Source organism: Chlorocebus sabaeus, chromosome 5 (genome assembly GCF_047675955.1).
Source record: "Chlorocebus sabaeus isolate Y175 chromosome 5, mChlSab1.0.hap1, whole genome shotgun sequence".
NCBI classification, from domain to species: Eukaryota; Metazoa; Chordata; class Mammalia; order Primates; family Cercopithecidae; genus Chlorocebus; species Chlorocebus sabaeus.
The window spans coordinates 2,005,254-2,033,241 of NC_132908.1; the positions used below are offsets into that span (position 1 = coordinate 2,005,254).

The 27,988-nt window shown below is 59.8% G+C and overlaps 2 protein-coding genes across 3 annotated transcripts; both read left to right on the top strand.

The window, feature by feature from the left end:
* Positions 1–3,972: 3,972 nt before the first annotated feature.
* On the top strand, positions 3,973–9,557 carry NPW (neuropeptide W). Its single transcript, XM_007982097.3, is given in 3 exon segments — positions 3,973–8,625; positions 8,628–9,118; positions 9,339–9,557. Coding segments are annotated over 3 exon segments (1,194 nt in total). The 5' UTR covers positions 3,973–8,009; the 3' UTR covers positions 9,426–9,557.
* Positions 9,558–16,050: 6,493 nt separating this feature from the next.
* Positions 16,051–27,947, top strand: NHERF2 (NHERF family PDZ scaffold protein 2). Of its 2 annotated transcripts, XM_007982115.3 has the most exons (7): positions 16,051–16,369; positions 19,034–19,234; positions 25,231–25,410; positions 25,627–25,780; positions 25,854–25,897; positions 26,438–26,500; positions 26,741–27,947. In XM_007982115.3, exons 1-7 carry the CDS (start codon positions 16,157–16,159, stop codon positions 26,897–26,899), a joined length of 1,014 nt encoding a protein of 337 aa, XP_007980306.2. In that variant the 5' UTR covers positions 16,051–16,156; the 3' UTR covers positions 26,900–27,947. The 2 variants fall into 2 exon arrangements, with proteins under 2 accessions (XP_007980306.2, XP_007980313.3); XM_007982122.3 differs by lacking the exons at positions 16,051–16,369; positions 19,034–19,234 and adding an exon at positions 22,541–22,850.
* The last annotated feature ends 41 nt before the right edge of the window (positions 27,948–27,988 follow it).

Genomic DNA, 27,988 nt, shown 5'->3' on the forward strand with positions numbered 1-27,988 from the left:
AATTCCCTCACTGACTTCACCTCCCTCTTCCACCCTTGAGAGCCCTTGCAATTACAGTGGGCCTATCTGGATAAGCCAGGCTAATCTGCTTCTATTTTTTTGTTTTGTTTTGCTTGTTTGTTTTTGAGACGGAGTCTCACTCTTTCGCCCAGGCTGGAATGCAGTGGCGCGATCTCGGCTCAGTGCAAGCTCCGCCTCCCGGGTTCATGCCATTCTCCTGCCTCAGCCTCCCGAGTAGCTGGGACTACAGGCACCTGCCATACGCCCGGCTAATTTTTTGTGTGTTTTTAGTAGAGATGGGGTTTCACTGTGTTAGCCAGGATAGTCTTGATCTCCTAATCTTGTGATCTGCCCACCTCAGCCTCCCAAAGTGCTGGGATTACAGGCGTGAGCCACCGCGCCCTTTTTCTTTTTTTAGATGGAGTTTCACTCTTGTTGTCCAGGCTGGAGGGCAATGGCCCAGTCTCAGCTCACCGCAACCTCCGCCTCCCGGGTTCAGGCAATTCTCCTGCCTCAGCCTCCCGAGTGGCTGGGATTACAGGCATGTGCCACCGTGCCCAGCTAATTTTGTAATTTTAGTAGAGACAGGGTTTCTCCATGTTGGTCAGGGTGAACTTCCGACCTCAGGTGATCCACCTGTCTCGGCCTCCCAAAGTGCTGGGATTACAGGTGTGAGCCACTGCGCCTGGCTGCTAATCTGCTTCTATTAAAGCCAGCTGGCCTGGCGCGGTGGCTCACGCCTGAAATCTCAGCACTTTGGGAGGCCAAGGCGGGAAGATCACCTGAGGTCAGGAGTTCGCGACCAGCCTGACCAACATGATAAAACCTCGTCTGTATTACAGATACAAAAATTAGGTCGGGCACTGTGGGTCAGACCCATAATCCCAGCACTTTGGGAGGCTGAGGCAGGCAGATCACTTGAGGTCAGGAGTTTGAGACCAGTCTGGCCAACATGGTGAAACCTCATCTCTACTAATCGTACAAAAATTAGCCGGGCATGGTGGTGGGTGCCTATCATTACAGCTACTTGGGAGCCTGAGGCAGGAGAATCGCTTGAACCTAGAAGGCAAAGGTTGTAGTAAGTCGAGATTGCGCCACTGCACTCCAGCCTGTGTGATAGAGCAAGACTCTGTTTCTAAAAAAAAAAAAAAAGCCAACTAATTAGCAGCCTTAATTTTATATTCCCAGGTGCGGTGGTGCGCACATGTAGTCTCAGCTACTCGGGAGGCCAAGGCAGGAGGATTGAGTCCAGGAGTTCTGAGGATATAGCGGCCTATGTCAACCAGGTGTCTGCACTGTTTGGCCTCGATACGGTGACCTCCTGGGAGCAGGGGACCACCAGGTTGCCTTAGGAGGGGGGAACTGGGCCAGTTTGGAAAGAGAGTAGGTCAAAACTCCTGTGCTGATTAGTAGTGGGATCATGCCTGCGAATAGCCAGTACACATCAGCCTGGGCAACATAGTGAGACACTGCCTCTAAGAAAACATTTTATCTACAGCCTAATTCCCTCCTACTATGTGGCATAAATATTCACAGGTTGCAGGGATTGGGGGTGAACATCTTTGGGGGGCTATTATTCTGCGTACATAAAGTGGTGAAGGCCACAGATGTTGCTAAACATTGTCAGTGCACAGGATTCCAAAGGTCAGTAGTGCTACAGCTAAGAGTTTTTCTGTTTCTGGCCGGGCGCGGTGGTTCTTGTCTGTAATCCCAGCACTGTGGGAGGCCGAGGTGGGCAGATCACCTGAGGTCAGGAGTTCGGGACCCACCTGGCTGACATGGTGAAACCCTGTCTCTACTACAAATACAAAAATTAGCCAAGCGTGTTGGCAGGCACCTGTAATCCCAGCTATCTGGGAGGCTGAGCCAGGAGAATCGCTTGAGCCCAGGAGGCGGAGGTTTCAGTGAGCAGAGACCGCACCATTGTACTCCAGCCTGGGTGACAGAGCGAGACTCTGTCTCAAAAACAAAACAAACAGGCCGGGCGCGGTGGCTCAAGCCTGTAATCCCAGCACTTTGGGGGGCGGAGATGGGTGGATCACGAGGTCATGAGATCGAGACCATCCTGGCTAACATGGTGAAACCCCGTCTCTACTAAATATTACAAAAAAAACTAGCCAGGCGAGGTGGCGGTTGCCTGTAGTCCCAGCTACTCGGGAGGCTGAGGCAGGAGAATGGCGTGAACCCGGGAGGCGGAGCTTGCAGTGAGCCGAGATCTGGCCACTGCACTCCAGCCTGGGCGACAGAGCAAGACTCCGTCTCAAAAAAAAAAAAAAAAACAAAAAAAACAAAACAAAACAAAAATGGCAGTTACGCTTATGATTCAAACATCTGGAGATAATTACTAGAAGAAACAGCTAAAAGAGTTGGAAGCAGCTGTCTCTGGAGAGCAGGACCAGTGTGTGAAGGGTGGGCAGGGATAGCTTTGTTCTCTTATAGCAAGCAGCCTTTGATTTATAACGTATGTTGCCTTGACAACATTAATTATTTTATTTTATTTATTATTTATTTTTGTTTTTGAGAGGGAGTCTTACTCTGTCGCCCAGGCTGGAGTGTAATGGCGCAATGTTGGCTCACTGCAAGCTCCGCCTCCCGGGATCACGCCATTCTCCTGGGTCAGCCTCCTGAGTAGTTGGGACTACAGGCATCCACCACCACACCCAGCTAATTTTTTTGTATTTTTAGTAGAGACGGGGTTTCACCGTGTTGGCCAGGATGGTCTCGATCTCCCGACCTCGTGATCCGCCCACCTCAGCCTCCCAAAGTGCTGGGATTACAGGCGTGAGCCACTGTGTCTGGCCTTATTTTATTTATTTATTTTTTATTGTTTATTGTTTTGAGACGGAGTCTTGCTCTGTGGCCCAGGCTAGAGTGTAGTGGCACCATCTCGGCTCACTGCAGCCTCTGCCTCCCAGGTTCAAGTGATTCTTCTGCCTCAGCCTCCCAAGTAGTTGGCATTACAGGCACGCACCACCATGGCTAGGTAATTTTCATATTTTTAGTAGAGATGGGGTTTCACCATGTTGGCCAGGCTGGTCTTGAATTCTTAACCTTGTGATCCGCCTGGCTCAGCCTCCCAAAGTGCTGGGATTATAGGCACGAGCCACCGGGCCCAGCCCTAATTATTATTATAATTATTTTCTTTTTCTTTTTTTTTGAGACGGAGTCTCACTCTGTCGCCCAGGCTGGAGTGCAGTGGCATGATCTCGGCTCACTGCAAGCTCCGCCTCCCAGGTTCACGCCATTCTCCTGCCTCAGCCTCCCAAGTAGCTGGGACTACAGGCGCCTGCCACTACGCCCGGGCTAATTTTTTTTTGCATTTTTAGCAGAAATGGGTTTCACCGTGCCAGCCAGGATGGTCTCGATCTCCTGACCTCGTGATCCGCCCACCTCGGCCTCCCAAAGTGCTGGGATTACAGGAGTGAGCCACTGGGCCTGGCCAATTATTTAATGTATTTATTTATTTTTTTTTTTCTGAGATGGAGTCTCGCTCTGCCGCTGGAATGCAGTGGCGCGATCTCGGCTCACTGAAACCTACGCCTTCTACGTTCAAGCAATTCTTGTGCCTCAGCCTCACGAGTAGCTGGGATTACAGGCGTGCGCCACAACAGCCAGCTAATTTTTCTGTATTTTTAGTAAAGATGGAGTTTCACCATATTGACCAGGCTGGTCTTGAACTCCTGACTTTAAGTGATCCGCCCACCTCAGCCTCACAAACTGTTGGGATTATAGGCATGAGCCACTGAGCCTGAGCTATGTATTTACTTTTTGAGACAGGGTCTGTCGCCCAGGCTGGAGTGCAGTGGTGCTATCACGACTCACTGCAGTCTTTTTTTTTTTTTTTTTGAGATGGAGTCTCGCTGTGTCGCCCAGGCTGGAGTGCAGTGGCTGGATCTCAGCTCACTGCAAGCTCTGCCTCTTGGGTTTATGCCATTCTCCTGCCTCAGCCTCCCGAGTAGCTGGGACTACAGGCGCCCGCCACCTCGCCTGGCTAGTTTTTTATATTTTTTTAGTAGAGACGGGGTTTCACTGTGTTAGCCAGGATGGTCTCGATCTCCTGACCTCGTGATCCGCCCGTCTCGGCCTCCCAAAGTGCTGGGATTACAGGCTTGAGCCACCGCGCCCGGCCAACTCACTGCAGTCTTACAAACTCCAGGCCTCAAGGGATCTTTCTGCCTCGGACTTCAGGCGTGCACCACCACACCCAGCTAATATATCTATCTTGTCGTCGTTTGTTCTGGTAGAGATGGGGTTTCACCATATTGCCCAGACCGGTCTCTTAACTCCGCCTTGACCTCCCAAAGTGTTGGGATTGCAGGCGTGAGCCACCATGCCACGCCCTGGCCAATAATTTTAAAGATAACAAAACAGATTTGCTCATTAATCTCCTCCTTACCAGGGCTTTCCTGTTCGGGGCCAGGCTTTGTGCCTGCGGCAGGCATGGTCCGGGCCTTAAGCGTCTTATGGATTTCCAGGCAGGACACTGGTATCAAGGAACTGAGAGGTGAGTCTCAGGAAGCAGGGCCGGCTCTCATCACCTCCTCCCCAAGGAGAGCTGTGGCTTTAGATCTCTGGAGGCGGAGAGAAGGAAGCCTTCGTCACCAGGCCCCCTCCCCTGGGCACCAGGATGGGCAGGACGCAGAGGACCTCCTCCTGCCGCCTGGAAAGGGAGCCCACAGGCACCTTTAAGGTTCTATGTTTTGCTCCTCTAACCCAGCCCTGGGCTCCCCCGCCGTGTGTTCTGCATACCCCACCCAACAGACACCTCCCCGTGCCTCTGTTCCCAGTGGCCTTTCCCTGCGTCCGGCGACTCTCACTCCCGTGGGCCACAGCAATAAACAAGGCAGAGGAGCCACTACTTACTTTTGTTTGTTTTGTTTTTGTTTTGTTTTTTGAGACAGTCTAGCTCTGTCGCCCAGGTTGGAGTGCAGTGGTGCAATTTTGGCTCGCTGCAACTTCTGCCTCCTGGGTTCACGTGATTCTCCCGCCTCAGCCTCCTAAGTAGCTGGGACTATGGCGCCTGCCACCACACCTGGCTAATTTTTCTATTTTTAGTAAAACAGGGTTTCACTGTGTTAGCCAGGCTGGTCTCAAACTCCTGACCTCAGGATCCACCTGCCTTGGCCTCCCAAAGTGCTGGGATTACAAGTGTGAGCCACCACGCCCAGCCGGTTTGGTTTTTTTTGTTTTGTTCATTTTTGAGAAGGAGCCTTCCTCTGTTGCCCAGGCTGAGGTGCAATGGCTCCATCTCTGCTCACTGCGGCCTCTGCCTCCTGGGTTCAAGCGATTCTCCTATCTCAGCCTCTAGAGTAGCTGAGACTACAGGCGCCGGCCACCATGCCCAGCTAATTTTTGTATTTTTAGTAGAGATGGGGTTTCATCATGTTGGCCAGGCTGGTCTTGAACTCCTGACCTCAGGTGATCTGCCCGCCTTGGCCTCCCAAAGTGCTGCGATTATAGGTGTGAGGCACTGCAGCTCCCACTCCTGGCATTGAAGCTCAGAAAATGGCAGCACGTGGAACCTACTGTGCTGCAAGGAGTTTTTTTCATTGTACACCATTGCAGTTTTGAGATTTACTATGCTGTTACAGCTCTACTTCTACTTCTGTTTTCTTTTTCTTTACTTTTCTTTTTTTCTTGAGAAGGAGTTTCACTCTTGTTGCCCAGGCTGGAGTGCAGTGGTGCGATCTCGGCTCACAGCAACCCCTGCCTCCCAGGTTCAAGCAATTCTCCTGCCTCAGCCTCCCTAGTAGCTGGGATTACAGGCATGTGCCACTATGCCCGACTAATTTTGTTTTTAATAGAGACGGGGTTTCTCCATGTTGGTCAGGCTGGTCTCGAACTCCTGATCTCAGGTGATCCACCCGCCTCAGCCTCTCAAAGTGCTGGGATTACAGACGTGAGCCACCGTGCCCAGCCTCTACTTCTATTTTCTGTCACAGGGACTTCCATCCCAGCACAGACCTTCATTGATCAATTTCTGCAGTTTCCCCCTGCAGAAGCTCCCTGGGCCACCTCCAGGGGGCATCCTGGACCCTCCCCAGACTGGCTGAAGTCCCCCCAGGGGTCCAGAGACGCCCACGTCCTCTTAGCCAGGAGTGGGTGGCAGCGCCAAGGGACCCTGATGGGGCCTGGCTCTGGCCCATGTCGTGCTGCACTACCCGCCCACCACACACTCCAGGCAGCTCTCAAGGACAAGGGGCCCCAGGGGAGTGCGGCGGGGACAGCTTTTTGCAGAGCCTCTGGTCCCGGGGGTCCTCCAGTCGGCACAGACAGCTCCATCTGCATCCCCCATTCTGTCCCTGTCACGGTGTTTTCCTGACAGGCTGGGGGTGGTCAGCCTCTGGCGCAGCAAGGATAGATCCTAGCCACAGCGCTTATTGAGTGCCTACTGGGTACCAGGCACGGTTCAGCTCCCAGACCCACCACTGGATTACCAATGCCGAGGAGATGATGAAGTGGCCACTGTTTTCACCCCCAGTTTACAGATGAGGAAACTGAGGCAGGAGAGGCCGAGGCCCCTATCCTCTTCCCCTCAGCTGCGACTGTGAAGCAGGGCTGGTGTCTCACCACTTCAGTGTGGCCTTTGTGGGGAGGGCTGCTGCTTTCAAACCTCCTCGGACTCACCAGATCCACTGGGGACCCTCACGCCTCAGGAGCAGGAGTCGGGCTCTGTCCCAGACCTTCTGTTTTGTTTGTTTGTTTTTTGAGATGGAGTCTTGCTCTGTTGCCCAGGCTGGAGTATAGTGGTCCCATCTTGGCTCACTGCAACCTCTGCCTCCCGAGTTCAAGTGATTCTCCTCCCTCAGCCTCCCAAAGTGCTGGGATTACAGGCATGAGCCACTGCACCCGGCAAGTTTTGTATTTTTAATGGAGATGGGGTTTCTCCATCTCCATTAGACCAGCCATGTTGGACCGGCTGGCCTTGAACTCCTGGCCTCAAGCAATCCACCTGCCTTGGTCTCCCAAAGTGCTGGGATTACAAGCATGAGCTAACGTGCCCAGCCTGCCCCCAGCCCTTCTGTGCCTCTCTGGATGGGGGTACCCTGTTCCCCCAAGCTGAGGCTCTTGGGCTCAGGGGCTAGGATATATCTAACCTCCACCATTTACCCAACATGATCTGGGGCAGGTCAGTTCTCCCTGGGCCTCAGTTCGCTAGTTAGTGAGTGGAGTCAATAATAATTTCACTCATGGCATTATCTGGAGGTCAAGATGAGATAGTTTATCATGACCCAAAACGAGATCCCTGATGTCTGGGACCCGGGGCTGCCCCATGACTGGCATGATTGCTGGGGGAGGGCTGGATTCACCCTTCCTGGGAGGTCAGGAAAGAGTGTGTCAGGCTCTGCCCTCTGGGAGGGGGCTGTTAAGCCCAGGTGGGCACAGAAGTATATTCTGAGGGATTGTTTGGCCCTGTGCCTTTTTTTCTTTTTTTTTTTTTTGATAGAGTTTCGTCTGGTTTCCCAGACTGGAGTTCTATGGTGCAATCTCGGCTCACTGCAACCTCCGCCTCCTGGGTTCAAGCAATTCTCCTGCCTTAGCCTCTCAAGTAGCTGGGATTACAGGTGCCTGCCGCCACACCCAGCTAATTTTTTTAATTTTTCGTAGAGATGGGGTTTCACCATGTTGGCAAGGCTGGTCTTGAATTCCTGACCTCAGGTGATCCGCCCACCTCGGCTTCCCAAATTGCTGGGAATACAGGCGTGAGCTACCGCGCCCAGCCAAGGACCTGGGCCATTTAAGTGGAGTCCTGAAGGATGAGTAGGTGTTAGCCAGGCTGAGAAGGAGGGAATGATGCTGTAGGCACAGACGCACAGAGGCAGGCAAAGTCACAGGCTGTTGGTTTAGACAAAAATTGAGACTCGCTGGATAAAGTGATCTTAGGGGACCATCACCAGAGAGGAGACACTGGAGGTCTGCAAGGCCTTGTCCTGCCCCTCCAGGGCTACAGGTTCAAGGAGGGGCTGACTCTTTCTCCTGGAGGCCTCGCAGAACCACAGACCCCAAGGATGGCTTGGTGTGGCCAATGTGAGGCTTCTAAGCCTCTGTCTAGCTCTGCGGGGAGACAGGTTGGTGGGGAGAAGCTGGGGGTGGCAGTGGACAGGACAGAGTGTGGGGACAGCTTTGGGAGCCATGCTAGGCAAGGACAAGGGACAACTCTTGTGGGGAGTCACCCAGGGGGGTCTTCAATGGTGCTGAAAGCCCCTGACAGCCCTCCTGCGATAGCCACTGTAGCTCTGCCTGTACCTGGGCCTTCGCTCTGTTGTTGTCCCACCTGCAGGAGTCTGCCTAAAGGGGCATCCCTCAGCCCTACTCCCTCATCAGTGTTCCCAGTACCCTCTCCCTGGCACTTCCACTCCTGGGGGGAGGAGGCTGAGCAGGGAGAGAATGGAACGTGTTCCCCCAGAGGAGCACAGTTCCAGCCAGCGGCCCACTCAGTGAGATGCTCAGGTACCCACGTCCCCCGCCAGCTGCCAGGGTTCCCTCTCCTTCCTCCGTCCCTCCTCCCATCTGGGAAGCCCAGCAGTACTGCGGGGGCGGAACAAGGCGGGGCCACGAACGGTTATAGCTGGGCTCGCAAGGGGACCCACGGCTTGCCTCCAGCCTCCTGCGCTTTGGTACCTGGCGTCCCGACTCCACTGCGCGCCCAAACCCAGCTGAGCCGGTTCGTCGCCCGCCCCGCCGGGCGGCCGTCGACGCGAGCACCCTGGCGCGGGGCCCTGGGAAGCGGGGGGCTCCCGCGAGCCGGCCGCGGCTGGCACTGTCGCTGCTCCTGTTCCTGTTGCCGCTGCCCGCCGGAGCGTGGTACAAGCAAGTGGCGAGTCCCCGCTACCACACGGTGGGCCGCGCCGCTGGCCTGCTCATGGGGCTGCGCCGCTCACCCTATATGTGGCGCCGCGCGCTGCGCGCGGCCGCCGGCCCCCTGACCGGGGACAACCTCTCCCCCGGACCCGCCGCCCGCGAGGCTCCTCTCCTGCTGCCCTCGTGGGTTCAGGAGCTGTGGGAGACGCGACGCAGGAGCTCCGAGGCAGGGATCCCTGTCCGTGCGCCCCGGAGCCCGCGCGCCCCGGAGCCTGCGCTCAAACCGGTGTCCCTGGACTTCAGCGGAGCCGGCCAGGTACGTGAGAGGGGAGGAGGCCTGGACCGCCGCGGGCAAAGGGGTCTCAGGAGGTCTGAGCCGCAGCACGGAGCCGCGTGTTCAGGGGGCACCCTCGGGCCCTTCCATCCCCCGCTCCGCGCCCAGAAAAGTTTTCCCTGGGCAGGCTCGACCCTGGCACCCGGGGGTGGCGGTGGAGGGCCACAGCCTCCTCCCCACGGCCTTGCTCTGCTCTCGCTAGCGACTTCCGAGAGACGTCTCCCGCCCCGCCGTGGTCCCCGCAGCAAACCGCCTTGGCCGGCCCCGCCTGGTCCCCAGACCGTCCTGACAGCGTTCCCCCGCCTGCGGCGCCTCCGCGTCTGACCCAGGAGGAGTCGCCGCAGCTTCCAGGAGCCGCTCACTGCCCCGGCCTGCCGTCCGGTCAATAAAATCCGCCTGACTCCTGCGCCCCCGCGAGCGACCCCTTCGTCTGCCTGTGTACTTTGCCGTCTAGCTCAGGGCGCAGACAGGCGCGCCCACGCCCTGGCAAATGTCACGGGCCCCTCCCTCGCCGACCAGGGGAAGCGCCGGGCACTCAGCATTCATTTCAAACCTGGATCTCCTGGCACCCCCTTTCTCCCTTAGCCAAAGTCTTCCGCAGAGGATTAAGAACCCCTGGTCCCCTTCTTCTGGGTCATGCCCCTGGAGGAGGGGCCCCTCCACCTGAGCCCCACCTTGCTTCTTGCTTTTTTCTTTTCTTTTTTTTTTTTTTTGAGACGGAGTCTCCCTTTGTCGCCCAGGCTGGAGTGCAGTGGCGCGATTTTGGCTTACTGCAACCTCCACCTCCACGGGTTCAAGTGATTCTCCCGCCTCAGCCTCCTGAGTACCTGGGACTACAGGCACCCACCATGATGCCCAGCTAAGTTTTGTATTTTTGTAGAGACGGGGTTTCACCATGTTGGCTGGACTGGTCTTGAACTCCTGACCTCAGGTGATCCGCCCACCTTGGCCTCCCAAATTGCTGGGATTATGGGCATGAGCCACCGTGCCCAGCTGCTCCTCTACCTTTTATCCCTCTCTGCATGCCCTTCTGGTCACTGGCTCCAGCCCCCCCACATACATGTGCCCTGCCATCTTGAATACCGAGGACCTCCGTCCACCAGGCCCCCTCCAGTTCCCTTCCCAAGGGTCTGGGCCCCTCCTCCCTCACTCTCCCTTTTCAACCCTCTCTAATCTGCCCTGGGACTGCAACAACTGTCCTGGACCCCAAACCACCAAGGTCACATGCCCTGATGCAGCCCACCCTTGGAACCCTCCCGTAGCCATGTGGCAGGGTCCCCCCTTGGGGCCACCCAGGAAGGATTGGGGGAGGGGTGGTCCTGGGCCTGGCTTTAGGATGCCCCTGTGGAACCAGCCCCCCACCCCTGCTCCTGGAAGCCCCACCTCCCCTCGCTGGTAGGTCTTTTCCATCTCCAAGGTGTGTCCTTCTCCCAAATGTAGGTGCTCTTTTTATCTCCACTCCTTCAATTCTTTTTCTTTTTTTTTCCGAGACAGAGTCTCCAGCCCATGCTGAAGAGGCACTATCTCGGCTCACTGCAACCTCCACCTCTCTGCCTCCCCGGCTCAGATGATTCTCAGCCTCCCCAGTAGCTGGGATTGCAGGTGCCTACTACCAAGCCCAGCTAATTTTTGTATTTTTTTTTTTTTTTTTTTTTTTTGAGACGGAGTCTCGCTCTGTCGCCCAGGCTGGAGTGCGGTGGCGCAATCTCCACTCACTGCAAGCTCCGCCTCCCGGGTTCACGCCATTCTCCTGCCTCAGCCTCCCGTGTGGCTGGGACTACAGACGCCCGCCACCGCGCCTGGCTAATTTTTGTATTTTTAGTAGAGATGGGGTTTCACCGTGTTAGCCAGGATGGTCTCGATCTCCTGACCTCGTGATCCACCCATCTCGGCCTCCCAAAGTGCTGGGATTACAGGCGTGAGCCACCGCGCCCGGCCAAATTTTTGTATTTTTTAAAATAGAGATGGAATTTCGCCATGTTGGCCAGGCTGGTCTTGAACTCCTGACCTCAGGGAATCCGCCCACCTTGTCCTCCTAAAGTGCTGAGATGACAGGCATGAACCAGGGCACCTGGCCCACCAGCCAATTGTTTTGTTTTTTGTTTTTCGTAATTTTTGTGTTTTTTTTTGAGACAGAGTTTCCCTCTTGCTGCCCAGGCTGGAGTGCAATGGTGCGATCTTGGCTTGCTGCAACCTCTGCCTCCTGGGTTCAAGTCATTCTCCTGCCTCAGCCTGTAGCTGGGATTACAGGCATGCGCCTCCACGCCCGCCTAATTTTGTATTTTCAGTAGAGGCAGTATTTCTTCATGTTGGTCAAGTTGGCCTCGAACTCCCGATCTCAGGTGATCCTCCCGCCTCGGTCCCCCAAAGTGCTGGAATTACAGGCGTGAGCCTCACCAGCCAATTCTTTTTTTTTTTTTTTTGAGGCGAAGTCTTGCTCTGTCACCCAGGCTGGAGTGCAGTGGCACTATCTCGGCTCACTGCAAGCTCCGCCTCCTGGGTTCACGCCATTCTCCTGCCTCAGCCTCCCGAGTAGCTGGGACTACAGGCGCCTGCCACCACGCCCGGCTAATTTTTTTGTATTTTTAGTAGAGATGGGGTTTCACCGTGTTAGCCAGGATGGTCTCGATCTCCTGACCTCGTGATCCGCCCATCTCGGCCTCCCAAAGTGCTGGGATTACAGGCTTGAGCCACCGCGCCCGGCCTCACCAGCCAATTCTTACATGGAGCCCTTCGTTCCATCTAGCCCTCCCTCCGGCTCTGTGCTGGGTGAAGAGGTGGTCACACACCTCACAGGACAACTCATTCTCCCTGCGAACTCATTCCTTCCCAGTCCTGCCGCTGTTCCTCACTGAACCTGACCTCTAAGAACATGGATGTCCTGACCTTGTCACCCCCACACCACGCCTCAAGGGCTCCCCACTGCCTATGGGATGATACCCATGCCGTGTCTGCTCTCACTGCCCCTCCCACTGCCTCCTCCCTTTTCCCACCCGCCTGCTCCAGACTGCAGATTCCAGGACAGCCCGGGACCTCCCTCCCGGAAGGAGGACTCCAGGGCCCAAGGCTGGGTTAAATGTTCTTCCTGGAGCTGCTTCAGCTCTGGCCTCCCCTTGCAAATGCCAAGGTGCTCAAAGCCCAGTTTTTGCGGGGGCGGGGGGAGGTTTCAGTAATGTTCCCTGGTGCTTGCCTGGTCCAAGATGGGGAGGCAGAGCCGATGAGGGGCTTCTCTGCCTCCCCAGATCCACACCCTTATTCCCCTGCAGCGCAACCAGCCCTAGGGCGCCAGCCTCACCCCAGTCCCCACCCCACAGGACTGGATCGAGTGGACAGCTCCTCGGACGATGCAGTGCCACCAGTTCTGACCAGGTGGCGCTGCGCGGCTACCGTTCTGGGCGGTAGCCTCCGCCCCGCGCCTCCAGCAATGGGCGGGCCGCAGTGGGCGGGACCACAGCGGGTGGGCGGGGCCGCCCCGTCGGCGGCAGCGGTTTCCTGCCCCTCCCTCCCTCTTCGGTCGTCGCAGTCCCCACCTCCCCTCTCCTCCTCTCTGGGTCTCTTTTGGTCACCTCCTTCTGTCGCGCTGGCCCCGCCTGCTCCAGTTTCGGAATCTAAAGAGAGGCACGGTGCAGCCTGAGGGAAGAGGCCCTAGGCGCGGTCTGGTTATGCTTGCAGGACCATTAATGTCCATCAGAAAGCAGCGCCTGCCTGAGCAGCTCTGGACCATTACCGGGCGTCGGAATAGTGGTCCCACCCCCAGACAGCGCTCCAGGCCACGGCCACATCCCAGAGCCTCTGTCCAGGCCCAGGCTCGGGCTCCCTGAGATCGCTGGGACCTTGCTGGAGGGATGGGGGTTCAAGGCCTGGAGGAAAGGTCCTGCAGAAACAGGAGTGCAGGGGCGCCCCCACCCCGGTGGACCCCCCACGGACAGCCCAGGGGAACAGCTGAGACCTCTCTCTCTGCTGGATAGGACTCATGCCTGGGTAGCATGCTGGCAGGCGTGGGGAAAGGGGGTTGGGTGGAGAGTGGGGAATCCCCCAAGCCTCTGATTGCCCCTGACTTGACTTTCTTCCCTCCTGCTGCTACCCTGGGAACCCACATCACCCCATCTGCACTCCACAGAAGCAGCAAAATAAAGTCCACCCTCCTCTCCATGCCGACCCTACTGCCTCCTGCCCACCTCCCTAGCCCTTTCTTTGAGACACCAAGCACTTGGCGGCCCCTGAACACCTTTGCCCAGGCGCTTCCCTTCGCCTTCCTCTGCCTCCAGCACAGCACCCGTAGGGGCCAAGGTCAGCCTTGGACCAGGGCTGAGAGCTTCCGGGGGCTGGCTGGAGAAGAGGCGTGGGAGGGTTTGGCCCTGAGAGCTGCTGGGTCACCCTTCCTTGCCTGTTCCTCCAGGCCCCTGGACTCACTGTCCCCTCTGACTCTGCACCTCCTCTGAAATTGTGACCTCCGGTTCCTCTCTGGCTGCCTCATTCCTCCTGCTCCCCGCTTTGCCAGGCCCACTTCCTTTGTTGCCTGATCCTTTGCTACTCTGTTACCCTCCTCAGCCCTTTTTGGCTTTGGGGACTCCTTTGTTACTTTGTAGCGGTAGAGTGTCGTGTGATACTTCCTTGGTTCCTGGCCCCAGTTGTGACCTCATGTCCCTGGTGGCCCTTCCCTCCGCCATGCTGTTCTCCATCCCATCTTTTATTTATTTATTTTTAAATTTTTATTAATTTTTTTTTTTTTTTGAGATGGTGTCTTGCTCTGTCACCCAGGCTGGAGTGCAATGATGCAGTCTCAGCTCACTGCAACCTCCACCTCCTGGGTTCAAGCGATTCTCCTGCCTCACCCTCCCCAGTAGCTGGGATTACAGGTGTCTGCCACCATGCCTGGCTAATTTTTTTTTGGTATTTTTAGTAGAGATGGGGTTTTGCCACATTGGCCAGGCTGGTCTCAAACTCCTGACCTCAGGTGATCCACCCGCCTCGGCCTCCCAAAGTGTTGGGATTACAGGCGTGAGACACTGCTCCTGGCCCCCCATCCCATCTTCAGTCACTGGGAGGAGGAATTGGCTGAGTCCTGGGCCAGGGAAGGCTAGTGTATGCCCAAGGCTGATCAGGGATCTGCCCCACCCAGGGGGGTAAGCTCTGCAAGCCCCCTTACCCAGGGGACCTGGGGCTGCTGGTGCCTCCCATCCAGCCACCTCCCTCAACTCTAGTGTGGCCACGAAGCTACAGCCTGCCAGGTTGTGGGAGGCCCTGGTTGGTGTGGGATGACCTCCTGAGCCCAAACAGGTGTGGTGTGTGGGGTGCGTGGTGGTGGGTCACACTGTCCTTCACAGACTCCACGGGTGGCAGCACCAGGCTGTGTCCGGGGAGGCCAGCCACAGGTCAGACAGGCAGCCTCTGGACATGCAGACAGACAGATGGAGGTGGCCGGCCAGGCGGGAGCCTGAGGCAGCCTCAGCCAGGAATTGCAGGGGTGGGGGTGGCAAGCAGCCATGGCGCCTCAGCCTAAGTGGCTTTTAGGGGCAGCTGCCGGGATATGGGCACCCAGGGGGCCATGGCCCAGGAGACTGCCCAGAGGCGGGCCCTGTGCTTGGGTGGGGGCAGGGGAGCCCAGGCCAAGGCCCCAGAGAGAGGATAGGGAGAGGAGGACTGCGCCAAGCCTGCTTCTACTGCTCACATGGGGAATTGCCTGGGCTGGCTGTGCCTGACCCCTGGGAACCAGGTATGTGCAGGGGGCCTGGCTGGGCTGGGGAGGAGGGCAGACTGGGGCTGTGCCTGGACTCAGCTGTCTTCCTATATTGGAGACAGAGGAAGAGCTGGGTGGTGAATAGCATGGACTCCGAATCTCACATCCCTGGGCCCGAAGGGAGCTGAGGAAGCTTCGTGGGTCTCTTCCCTCTCCAGGCCTGTTTGCAGGTCTGTGAAGTGACCAGGACCCTAGGGTTGTTCCAAGTAAAATGCGCTCAGGCATAAATGATTTCACTGTGGTGGTGACTGTCCTGTTGGGGAAGGAGGGACACTCGTGCTTCAGGTAGAGGCTCAGGGACGTTGACGGCTGTCGGCAGGGGAGGGGAGGCCTGCTGCCTGCCTGTGGACACTGTGGAGCAGCGCCTGTGCAACACTGGCCACCACCCAGAGCTTAGAGCCCAAAGAAGTCAGTGGAGGCCCATGTCAGGAGGTGGACCGTCGAGACTCATCCTTTCCTTACCCTGCAGAGTCACAGTCCGGGCCTGGGATGGGCTGGGACACAAGTAGCGGGGCCGGCCCGGCCAAGGGAAGAATGGCGGGAATGGACGCGGTGCAGATAGCCCAAACACGGAGGGTAGGCCAGGGAGTCTCAAGCTACTGGCCCCCAGGATGCAGGGAGGGACTGCTGCGTGTCACTTTTAAACCTCTTTTTGCCTCCTGGGCCCTCCTGAGACTGCCCTGGGCCAGGGCAGTTCTGGCTGCGGGAGGGATCCAGATCAGGCACAGTGGAGAGGAGATAGGCAAGGGGGTCTGGGAGGGCTTCCCTGGGAGGGTGGGGAGGGCTGTGGCCCTTGTTGTTACCCTTTGGCCCCTTTGTGGGGGTTTCTTGGCCTGGAGACCCTTTGTCCAACCCGTCGCCCACCTCAAGACCTGCCTCGATGCTGCGCATACAGTAGGTATCCAATAAATGTTCCTGGGATAGAAGGCAAAGGCGCTGGCACCAAGGCGGCTGCCCAGAGCAGGAGCGAGACAGAGGGGTCCCGGTGGCTGGGGGCTCCCCTAGCCCTGCCGCCTTCCCCCATCCCCACTCGGGATGACCGGCCGCGGAGGCCGGGATGGCTGCGACCGGAGGTGGGGGCGGCCGGGCGGCGGGGGCGGGGGCGGGGAAGGGGCGGGCGCGGGGGCGGTGCCGCAGCCCGAGCTGGAGCCCGAGCCGGAGCCCGAGGCGACGGGAGCCGAACGGGAGCCGCCGAAGCCACCGCCGGGTGCCCAGCGCCGCCGCCGCCCCCGAGCTGCCCCGCGCCCCTGCCCGCGGGCGGCTGGTGGGCAGCGGGCGCCATGGCCGCTCCGGAGCCACTGCGGCCGCGCCTGTGCCGCCTGGTGCGCGGAGAGCAGGGCTACGGCTTCCACCTGCACGGCGAGAAGGGCCGCCGCGGGCAGTTCATCCGGCGCGTGGAACCCGGTTCCCCCGCCGAGGCCGCCGCGCTGCGCGCTGGGGACCGCCTGGTCGAGGTCAACGGCGTCAACGTGGAGGGCGAGACGCACCACCAGGTGGGGGCCCGCGCTCGCCCCCGGCCCGCCGCCCCCTCCCTGAGCGCGTCCCTCTGGGGCGGGCGGGGGTCGCACGGGGGCCTGAGGGGGCTTCCGCGGAGAGGACGCGGACATTGCCAGGAGGCAGCGGCCGGGCGCCTTCCGAGTCCCCGCGCAGGAAGCTCAGCCCTGCACAGGGGTGGGGGGGCATCCTGGCAGGGAGGGGCCCGCACTGCGGCTCCTGGCCGTTGGCCTCGCTCTTTGGTAGCGTTTTGGCCTCAGTGTGCCATGAAGGAGGGTGTTGGGCAGCCTGGGGCCCCTCCTGAAAGGTGGAGACCTGGGTGCTTTTGCGTAGGTGTGTACACGTGTGCGTGTGAACACAGCTGGGCGTGTGTGTGCAGGTCCCTCTGGGGTCAGCCAAGTGTGCATGCGCCTGCCTGTGTGTACCCGGGAGGGGTTGCAGTAAGGGCATCAGTGTGTCTGCAGTTGTGTGTGTGCTGGAGTGTGTGTGAGTATACAGGTCTGCGTGTGTGTGTGTGTGTGTGTGTGTGTACAGGTCTGGACTCCTGAGCATGTGAGAGCTGAGCTCTGTGTGTGCACACCTGGTTAGTGTACTCATCACTGTGTGTCTGCAGGCTGGTGAGTCTGTGTGTCTGTACTCTAGTGTGTCCCAGCCAGTATGTCTGGGACCGGGTTGAGTTGGCCATTGGTGGCAACCACGTTCCTTAGCTCCAGAGGCACTACCCCTCCTCAGAGGCTGCTTAGCCCGGCTGGGGTTACTTGCCGAAGCCTCCTGCCTCCTGCCTAAGGAGAACAGAGCCTTTTCTCTGTGGGTTCTGACCCCTGAGGTATGTCTGTCTCCCACAGGCCAGGGGCTTCCTCCATACCCTGGTGGGGGTCCAGTGTCCACACACCCCTTGTCCTCCAGGTCCCCTGTCTCTCACAGCACTGGTGAATCCATAACCTGTCTACATGGCTGGTCCTGGAACCTCAAGATTAGCAGTTGGTTCAGCTGGGCCTGGAGTTGGTCTCCTGTTCACCCGGTGCCTTGTCTGTCCCGCCGTGGGCCAGCCCCAAGCTTTCCACCCAGAGTGTCTGCTGTGTAAGGTTGTTTGCTGAAGAAGGTGGGGATCAGGCCAGTGACCTGGACCTGAGGGATTGAGGGTAGGGCTGGCAGGGCTGGGGCCTGGCTGCTGTTTGATAGTCGTTGCCGCCCTTGCCCAGGGAACACCTGCTTATCCAAGGCCCTGGGGTGCTGGTCTCTGAGGACTGGACACACAGACCATGGTGGACTCTCCCCTCTGCCGCAGGCGGGCAAGAGGTGCAGTTACTGCCCCATTTGACAGTTGAGGAAACTGATGCCAGAGATTTAGGGTGACTTTTTTGGGATACATAGTCAAGAGGCAGCTGGGCACTGGGTTCCTCTTGTCTCACTCTGGGTCATGGGGAGAGAGGAGGGCCAGGGGACAGACGGGCCTGGCTCAGTCCCTCCTATCTGTTCACCACCCCTGCTGAGCCCGGCGGCTGGTGGCGGCTGGTGGGGAGCCCAGGCCACAGGTGGGAGTAGGGCTGCCGTTTTCCTGCCCGCTTCCCAATGGGCACTGCTTTCTCTCTGCGGGTGCACGCTGGCCCCCTGCATGGTCCAGACACTTCACAGGCACCTGCACCCACACGCCAACGGCCACCATGCCATAGCTGTTCACTGCCCCTCCCCCTTGCTGGCTGTACCTGAATGTTGCTTCCCTGGCTGTGTGTGTGTACCCAAGCCAGGAGTCCAGCCATTCCCCTTCTCACAGGTCCAGCGGGAATGGGCCCATGGTCATGGCCTGGAGGTAGACATAAGGCGTGGGGTCAGGGGTTTAGTCTCCCATGGCAGAGAATGACAGGAATGGGCACGGACACACCCAAAGTGGGGCCCAGGGAGACACCCCTCTCCTTCAAACCTGGACGCAGACACAGACTTTGAAACAGAGGGATGTAGGCCGGGCGCGGTGGCTCAAGCCTGTAATCCCAGCACTTTGGGAGGCCGAGACGGGCGGATCACAAGGTCAGGAGATCAAGACCATCCTGGCTAACCCGGTGAAACCCCGTCTCTACTAAAAAATACAAAAATCTAGCCGGGCGAGGTGGCGGGCGCCTGTAGTCCCAGCTACTCGGGAGTCTCGAGGCAGGAGAAAGGCGTGAACCCGGGAGGCGGAGCTTGTAGTGAGCTGAGATCCGGCCACTGCACTCCAGCCTGGGCGAGAGAGCGAAACTCCGCCTCAAAAAAAAAAAAAAAAAAAAAGAAACAGAGGGATGCACATGCACACACTAACAGGCAGACTGAAAACCTGAAGCTCCACTGTGCACCATCTTTGTTACTTCCAGACAGGACTTACCCAGCTGCCCCACCCTGCAGCCCCTTCCCAACCCTGCTGGAGAGGACCCTGGGCTAAGGGCAAGGCTCTGGGAGGACCCTGAAGCCCTTGCAGCCTGGACCTCAGTGTCCGGAGCCTGGGTGCAGAGGGAGGGAGCCGCTGGAGTCTGGGGGTGGGGGGCGGGGCCGGCAGGCCTCTCAGTGCGGCCAGCCGCCCATGCAGACCAGCCGCCCGCCTGCACGCCCGGGCCAGCCCAGAGTGGTGCCATTGCCCATGTGCTGCCCGGAATGTGGGCCACTGATCCGCTCCTGTCACCCATTCGCCCCAGGTGGTGCAGAGGATCAAGGCTGTGGAGGGGCAGACCCGGCTGCTGGTAGTGGACCAGGAGACAGATGAGGAGCTCCGCCGGCGGCAGCTGACCTGCACCGAGGAGATGGCCCAGCGAGGGCTCCCGCCCGCCCATGACCCCTGGGAGCCGAAGCCAGACTGGGCACACATGGGTGGCTGCAGCTCCGACACTGGCAAGAAGGTATGGCAGGCTCGGCCCGCAGGGACCACCCTCGCCTCTCCCAGAGGCTCTCTCGGCTCTCGGCGACCGTCTTTGCCTCTGATCGCCTCCAGAAGTCTTGGTCTCTTCTGCCTTTTGGGTCCTCTTTTCTGCCCCAGGGATCATCCTGTTGGCTGCTGGGGGCCACTCTTTCTACCCTCACCCTGTGTTTTAAACTGGGTAGGGTCAGGGCAGCCTAGCCTGTTCCTCTGCTCCAGGACACTCCAGAGCCCCTTGCCCTATCGAGGGGTCACTCTCACAAGCTGCCGCCTCCCCAGCCCCCAGCCTCATGGCTGAGGAGCCCTGGGAATAGACATTCTAGGTCTGCGTGTGCCCAGCTCCGTGCCTGTGTTGGGTGGCTCTGTCCTCGTCTCTCTCCAAGGAGCCTGTGTGCTGGGAAGGCCTGGGAGAGGGCTGGCCGCCTCTGCAGGTTGGGGAAGCCTAGGAGGCCACTCTGCCAGGCCTGGCATGGGTGGGGCTGGGAGCATGGGAGTGGAGTTGGGGGGTCCAGGCGGCTCCAAGGTGAGCCCACTCCTCCCCTAGATACAAGGGAGGGCCCTGGGACCCTGTCTGCTGTTCCTTCTGGGCTACTGCTGGGTAGCACTTCCTCCTTCCCCTGCCCCTGCTCCCAGCCAGGAGACCCAGAAAAGTACAGGGGCCGCCTGCTCCACCTCCTGCTAGGTGGCCGCTGGGAGGGGCCACCTGGCAGGCCTTGGGGGCCAGGAGGAACAGCCTGAAACTGTCTGTCCTGTCTTCCTGGAGGCCCTGATGGCATTGTCTCCATGCTCTTCTACCTTTCTTTTTTTTTCATTTTCAAAGACATCCCTGGCCGGGCACGGTGACTCACACCTGTAATCCCAGCACTTTGGGAGGTCGAGGTGGGCGGATCACCTGAGGTCAGGAGTTTTGAGACCAGCTTGACTAATGTGGTGAAACCCGTCTCTACTAAAACTACAAAAATCAGCTGGGCTTGGTGGCGGGTGCCTGTAGTCCCAGCTACTTGGGAGGCTGAGGCAGGAGAATGGCTTGAACCCGGCAGGCAGCAGTTTCAGTGAGCCGAGATCCTGCCATTGCACTCCAGCCTAGGGGACACAGTGAGACTGTCTCAAAAAAAAAAAAAAAAAAGAAAAGAAATAAATCCCTTCAGGGGATTTGAGTCCAGGGGTTGGCCAGACCCCACTCTGAGAACCGTGCCTGAGGCAGGGGTGTGGGATCGGGAGTTTCTGAGGGTGCAGGGGATCTATACATTCACTTTCTCCCTTTTCCAAATATCACTCCTGGAGCTGGCTGCACCTGGGAGCTGAGCCCGGCAGGGGGATGTCTTGGCAGGGAGACGGCATTCCCTGTGGGGAGGGGGCACAGGCCTGGCCATCCTGTGGGACCCGTTTTCTTCCTGGGGCTTGAGGGCAGGCCATGGCCGTGGTCAGGGCCAAGGTGCCCAGCCCAGGGCTGGTTGGGGGGCTGGCCTTGCAGGGGAGCGGGCTGGTCCCAGGCCCCTATCTCCGAGTTGAGGGTTGGGGCCTCCCTCTTTCCCAGGCACCCTCCCTCCCCCAGGAGGAAGCTCCCCCTCTACCTCAGGCGTTTGTCCATTGATTTGAACACAAATGCATGGTTCACCTTCCTGTGGAAAAATCTGGCCCTCGGACTTTATCTGGAGGGTGTGGTGGCCGAGGCACCTTGCCTTGGGTGGGACCTTCCCCCGTCTGCTATTTCAGGCTCTGGGGGCTGCAGGAAGCCCTAGGAGGAGCTTCCTTTGGGTATATTTTTAGAGGAACAAAGGGTGGCCTGAGTGGCAGGTCCCTTTGTGCATGAGTCTGGCTGGGGACAGGGGCTCCAGGAGGTCAGGGGACACCCAAGGAACAGGGTCTCTCCTTCTCTCTTCTGGCATCGAGAACTGAGGTTTCTTTTTCTTTTTTTTCTCGGCTCACTACAACCTCTGCCGTCTGGGTTCAAGCGATTCTCTTGCCTCACCCTGCCCAGTAGCTGGGATTACAGGCACACGCCACCACATCCTACTAATTCTTGTGTTTTTAGTAGAGCTGGGGTTTCACCGTGTTGCTCAGGCTGGTCTCGAACTCCTGATTTCAGGTGATCTGCCCTCCTCTGCCTCCCAAAGTTCTGGGATTACAGGCGTGAGCCACTGTACCCGGCCCCTGAGATCTGAGGTTTCATTTCTTTCTTTCTTTCTTTTCTTTTTTCTTTTTTTTTTTTGAGATGGAGTTTCACTCTGTCACCCAGGCTGGAGTGCTGTGGTGTGGTCTTGGCTCACTGCAATCTCCTTCTCCTGGATTCAAGCAATTCTTGTGCCTCATCCTCCCGAGTAGCTGGTAGTACAGGCGTATACCACCATACCTGGCTAATTTTTGTGTTTTTAGTAGAGACAGGGTTTTGCCATGTTGGCCAGGCTGGTCTGGAACTCTTGGGCTCAAGTGATCTGCCTGCCTCAGCCTCCCAAAGTGCTGGGGTGACAGGCGTGAGCCACCGCACCCGGCTCGAGCCCTGAGGTTTGTTCACCTGAGCTCCCAGCATGGACAGGAAGAATTGGGGCTCACCTGACCTCGCAGAGCAGGTTCAGATCCTGCCCTGCTCAGCCTGGGTTCAGGGTATGCCTGAGATGCTCAGGGAGCCCAGGAGGGCAAAGCTTACTTTGTGGGGATGGCTCCAGTGGGGGCGGTGGTGGCAGAGAGGCAGAGCGCTGGGAGGGTATGTAGCTTGGCTATGGTGCAGGATGGAGAGGGCCCAACTCTGGGTGCCCCCTGGGAGCTAAGGGTGGTTCTCAGTGTCCCCTGTCCTGGCTGGGGATGGGGGAGGTGGGCAGGGGAGGACACTGATGTGGTTGGCCACTCCTTTTGGGGGTCATGAAGGCCTAGTTAGTGATGACTCAGCCCTGGGCCACACCAGGCTGGGGGTGGCCGCAGCTGCAGTGCAGCTGATCCTAGTAGTGACGACAGGGGACGGCCCCCAAACAGAGATGGGTGGCCAGCGGTGCCAGGCCCTAGAGGTGGTGGCAGACCCTGAGCCCTCTGCCCCCTGCCCCTAGCCCAGTCTCCACCTCCATCTGGAGGGCCTTGGGGGCTAAGAGCAGGTGAGGGGTGACAGATCTGCGGGAGGCGGCTGTGTGGTTAGGGCGCGGTGCCTGTGGGGGCTTCCGGGCTCCTATGGCTCTTGTTCCTCTGGAACCTCAGCAGGACTGTCCTGTGTTCTGGGGCCGGGACTCCTCCCTGTCCCCGCAGCCCTGGGTCCTGGGGCAGGGCAGGGCCTTCCAGCAGCTTCCTTCCTTCCTTTCTTGGGACGGAAACCTAGCTGGGTGGGGGGCGCCACACTGGAGCCTTCGCAGGGGAGTGGGCTCAGTCATCACCCTTCTCCCCAGAGTGACTCAGCCCCCGCGTCCCCACCCATCCCCGGGGAGCCGGGGCCGCAGAGGGAGGTAGATAAGTGGGGTGGCAGCCTGGGTCAGCCAGAGAGTTCAGGCCACCCCGGCCGGACGCCTGCCACTCACTGCCGCTGTACCGCTGCCATGGCGCGCTCCGGGAGTGCCACACCACCTGCCCGGGCTCCAGGAGCCCCTCCACGGAGCCCACCCCAGGGGCTGGTACAGGTCAGGTGGGGTGGGAGGAAGGGAGGGCTAGGAGGAACCAGCAGCCGCTCGGCCTCCCGGGGTGGGAGGAAGGGACTCCGGGAACTTGATGTAAGCAGGCTGGTCCCTGAGCAACAATGAAGGCCTTTCTCTGCCAGGGCTGGTGCGTCACCATCTGGGGGGGCGCCCAGTGTACCCCCATGCTAGCCTCTTTGTCCGGACACAGGCATGGCTGGGGGACCAGGGATGGTCCAGCTCTGTGCTGGCCACTGGCGGGGAGGGAGCCTGGAGCCCGTGGGAGCCAGAGGGCCTGGCAGGAGGCGGCAGGAAGTGTGTGCTGAGCCAGGGCAGGGAGGAGGAATGTGAGCTATGAACCCCGCCCGAACTCCTCAGCTCTCTGGGTCCCCGTGCTCCGCCCCATGTGCTGCCAGCAGCCCACCCTGGCCCCTCCATTGCAGCCCTTCCACCACCTGAGGGTTTAGTGCTGTGCCTGGCGCCTCCATGACCCTGCTGACAATGAGGGGTTTAGGCTTTGATGATAGGCAGAACTTCTTGCCGTGTAGAGTGAAAGACGGCTGCTTCTGGACAGAGGCAGAGGGGTGGCCAGAATGACCCTGAGAACACTGAGGGGCCCTTGGCCTGGCCTCAGGGCCCCAGACACCCAGCTGATCCTGCTTCCTGTCTGGTGCCCTGAGAAACCCTGCCCTGTAGGCCGCTGTGCAGGCGTGGGAAGGGCTGCCGGGCCAGCACTGTGGGGCTGGCCGCATGTATGGGTGGCTATGCATGTTTGCAGGTGTGTTTGGACGTCTTGTGTCTGTGACCGTGTGACGTGTCTGTACCGCCTGGGCCCATGTCACACTCCCACCTCCCCCCTGAACTGGGCTCCTGTCCCCACGCCTTCCCTCAGTCCCAGGCCAGCCTCAGCACTGTGCTCTGACTGCATCCCTGAGGGGCACCTCGGTGGGCAGGTGTCAGGGTCAGCCTCAGAGCCCCGTGCCTGTGCCACCAGGTGTGTCTGGGGGAGGGGTGGGTCTGTGTGGTGGGCCCTGGAGATTTTGGGGGTCTTGCACCCTCCAATTCAGCCCACGTGGCCCAGCTGAGCCCCTGCGGGGCCAAGGAGCCACAGCCTTGTCCCTGGAGTTTCTGGTGTGATAGGGCCTGGGTTGTGGCCATGCAGAGAGGGTTCAGAGGGTGGGCAGGAGGCTCCTGACGAGGCATCTGGCAGGCTGGACAGGAGAAGGGTGTTCCAGACCAAGGGCAGGTCCCGAGCCCAGGGGACAGGGCACTAGCCCTGTGGAGAAGGACCCCCTTTCTCCCTTGGCAGGGCGGCCCCCGCCACTGACATGGCTGTTTCCGGTCCATTGGGGTTTGGAGTGAGCTTGAAGGTGGGTGGCTGGAGGGGTCGGGGGTGTCTAAGGCCTGGAGACCTGCCCTCCTGAGGTCTGAGTACCCCTCTTGCCATGCTGCCCCAACCCTGGCCTGGCCTGTGGTCCCTGAGGGACACACAGGGAGGTAGGAGGTGAGGGAGGGGCCCTGGCAGCCCCTCACCCCGCTTGCATGCTCTCCCCGGCACACGCCCTCAAGCCTGGCACTCCCTGGAAACCTGAGCTGACCCCGCCTGCTCTGGCCACCGCCATGTTTAACTGAGCACGGGCAGCCACTGGCCACCGCCGCGGCACCCTGGCCAGGCCCCTGGCTGGGGGGTGGTCACTGGGCCTGGCCCTGCCTGCATGGTCCCCTGGGCCAGACCCCCACTGCAGAATGCCAGAGGTAACATGGGGCAGGGCCTGGGATGGTAGCGGGGGGGTCCTTCTGGGCCCCAGGAGGCCCTCTGTGCCCTGTCCACTCTAAGCTCCTGCCCCAGCCTCTGCTTGCTGGGCCCGCGGGGGTGGTGCGGCTCGTTTTCCCGGAATGTGAAAGCAAACAGAGCCGCCACCGCAGCCAGCCTCACGGAGGCCTCTGGAGAGAAAACAAAACTGCTGGCCTAGGAGCGCCTGCCCCACTCTCTGGAGGAGAACCCGGGGCAGGGGGACGCACGGGCAGGGCCCTCAGGGACAACTGCCCCAGGAGGCCGACAGTGACAGTTCTTCCCACCTGGTGCTCTCTCCCATCCCGCCTGTGTACCGCGCTGGCCTCCAGCCCAGGGAATTATCCCAGCAACCCAGGAAGGCGGCTGGGCCCATCTGGGAGGCTTCTGGGTTTGAAAACTGGCTTTGCCCAAGTTCCCACAACTAAATCTCTGTCACAGGCAGCCTGGGTTCCCGGAGTGTTTGCCACTGAGACCTGGGCCTGCCCGTGGGTGGCATGGTACCGAGTCTGGGCAGCGGCGGCATCACCAGGGAGTGGCCTCTGGGGGTGGGAGGCTGGAGCCAGGGACTGACCCTGTCCCTCGGACCTGCAGGATGTCAGTGGGCCCCTGAGGGAGCTGCGCCCTCGGCTCTGCCACCTGCGAAAGGGACCTCAGGGCTACGGGTTCAACCTGCATAGTGATAAGTCCCGGCCCGGCCAGTACATCCGCTCGGTGGACCTGGGCTCACCTGCCGCCCGCTCTGGCCTCCGCGCCCAGGACCGGCTTATTGAGGTACCAGGGCTGCAGGGTGCTGGGGGCCTCATGCCTGTCCACACTGGGGCCCTGGGTCCTTGCAGGGAGGAGGGAGACACTGGGAACCTGAGCTGGTGCGCCTCCTGCTGCCTCGGCGGGCGGTGGCTGTGATGAATATTTGATGCCACACCTGGCCACGCGGCATTGGGGGCTGTCTGGGCCCACGGCGGGGCTGATGCGTGCTGGTGGCGGCAGGTGAACGGGCAGAATGTGGAGGGGCTGCGCCACGCTGAGGTGGTGGCCAGCATCAAGGCACGGGAGGATGAGGCCCGGCTGCTGGTGGTGGACCCCGAGACAGATGAGCACTTCAAGCGGCTTCGGGTCACACCCACCGAGGAGCACGTGGAAGGTGGGCCACGGCCCGGGGCACAGGGTGGGTGCGGTGTGGTGGCCGAGCAGCCACTGACACGCTGTCCCCACAGGTCCTCTGCCATCACCCGTGACCAACGGAACCAGCCCTGTCCAGGTGAGAAGGTGGGGTGCCCACGAGACACAAGGTGCTTCTGGGGGTACCCAGGCCCGACAGAGGCCCCCTTCTCCCTGGAGATCCCTTTTCTCGAGGTGTGGTAGTGACACCCGATTCTGGCCGTCACCTCCCTTTAATGCGCCTGTGGTTTTCGTCCTGGGTCAGTGCCACACACAAGCCACATGGGGCGCCTGGGGTGGGGGCTGCTGCCTTCCGTCCCCTCCTGAGCACCACCTGGTAGGGAGTTGCCCTCCAGTCTCTGCCTCCTCAGGGAGCTGGTGGTAGCCTCACCCCAGGCGTTGCTCACGCCAGCCATTCCTGCACCCAAACCCCCTCTGCACCATGAGCCGGCCAGGCCACCTGCCTGTCACTGCCGGGCGCCCAGTGCCTGCCTCACCGCATCTGGAGTCCACCAGATGCCCGGGGCCCCCTGCCGAGTGGAGGAGCACACACTGGTGGGGCGTGTGCATCTGTGCACATGTGTGCTTGTGCGGGTGTTGTGTCTGTCTGTGAAGCCACAACCTGCCCTTGGTTTCCCAGCTCAATGGTGGCTCTGCGTGCTCGTCCCGAAGTGACCTTCCTGGTTCTGACAAGGACACTGAGGTATGGATGTCCTCCTCCACTCCTGAGCTCACACATGGGGCTGCCAGAGGCCTTGGGGTGGGCGTCTGTGGAGATGTCAGCCCTGGCAGTGGGGTCTCTGCTCAGGAAGCCCTCATGAGCCCCTACCCCAGCCCCAACCCCAGCAGGCAACCTCTGTTGGTTGTTCCCTGGGAGGGGCCCCCGTCTGGGGTGTGGGACTAGGGCTCACTCCAGACACCCCACGCACCGTGCTCACCCCAGGATGGCAGTGCCTGGAAGCGAGACCCCTTCCAGGAGAGCGGCCTCCACCTGAGCCCCACGGCGGCCGAGGCCAAGGAGAAGGCTCGAGCCACGCGAGTCAACAAGCGCGCGCCGCAGATGGACTGGAACAGGAAGCGCGAAATCTTCAGCAACTTCTGAGCCCCTTCCTGCCTGTCTCGGGGCCCTGGGACCCCTCCTGCACGGACCTTGGGCCTCAGCCTGCCCCGAGCTCCCCAAGCCTCAGTGGATTGGAGGGTGGTCCTGCCACTGCCCAGAAATCAGCCCCAGCCCCCGTGAGCCCCCATCCTGCCCCTGCCTGCCAGGTACTGGGGGCCTGTGGCAGCAAGATGGGGGGAGAGAGACCCCGAGATGTGAGAGAGAGGCAGAGACAGAGACACAGAGAGAGAGAGAGAGCGCGAGCGAGAGAGAGAGACAGAGCGGGGGCAGCACGGGGTGAGGGCCTTTGCTGCTCTGCCGGGGCCTGCTGACTGAAAGGAATTTGTGTTTTTGCTTTTTTCCAAAAAGATCTCCAGCTCCACACATGTTTCCACTTAATACCAGAGCCCCCCACCCCCCTGACTTCCCCTCTCCCTTGGGACGCGCTCTAAATAATTGCAATAAAACAAACCTTTCTCTGCAAACCATTTCCTCCCTGCCCCCTCCCCTCAGCAGCAGCTGTCCTGAGTGGGAGTCCCTGGGACTTCCCAGTGGCTGAGCTGGGGCCCCCAGCCTATTTGTGGGGACCTCAGGTAAAGCCAGGGAGGCCTGATGTGGCCGTAGGAGCTGCCCCTCCCCACCCGCCCTGGTGTGGGGGGTCCCTAGGCCAGGCCCTGCTCCCCACCCAGCTACCCTGTGCGCCTGTGCCCTGCTGGGCGTCTGAAGTGCAGGGCCTGGGTTCTCTGAGGGGCCTGAGGATGGAGGCCCCATGTCCCCGAGGAGGGTGGCCTCTGGACAGGCCCCTCCTTCCGCATGGCAGCTCCCAGGCCTGGGGAACACAGGTGTGTGAAAGCGGCACCCAGGAAGGACTCCTGGCCTCTGGCTCAGCCCTGCCTGGCGGGCTCCCCCGTGGACACCCTGTTGACTTTGCTCTTCCCTCCCAGGCCCCGCACCCCTGAGCCGACCCCTGATCAACCGGCACCGCTGTTGCCTCGTTAAGCCATAGTGCATGCGCGCGCTCAGAATAAACAGGCCCTGCCTGGGGCCCACACGCCTCTGTCTCTTCTGAGCCTCCTCCCCGCGGGGTGAGGG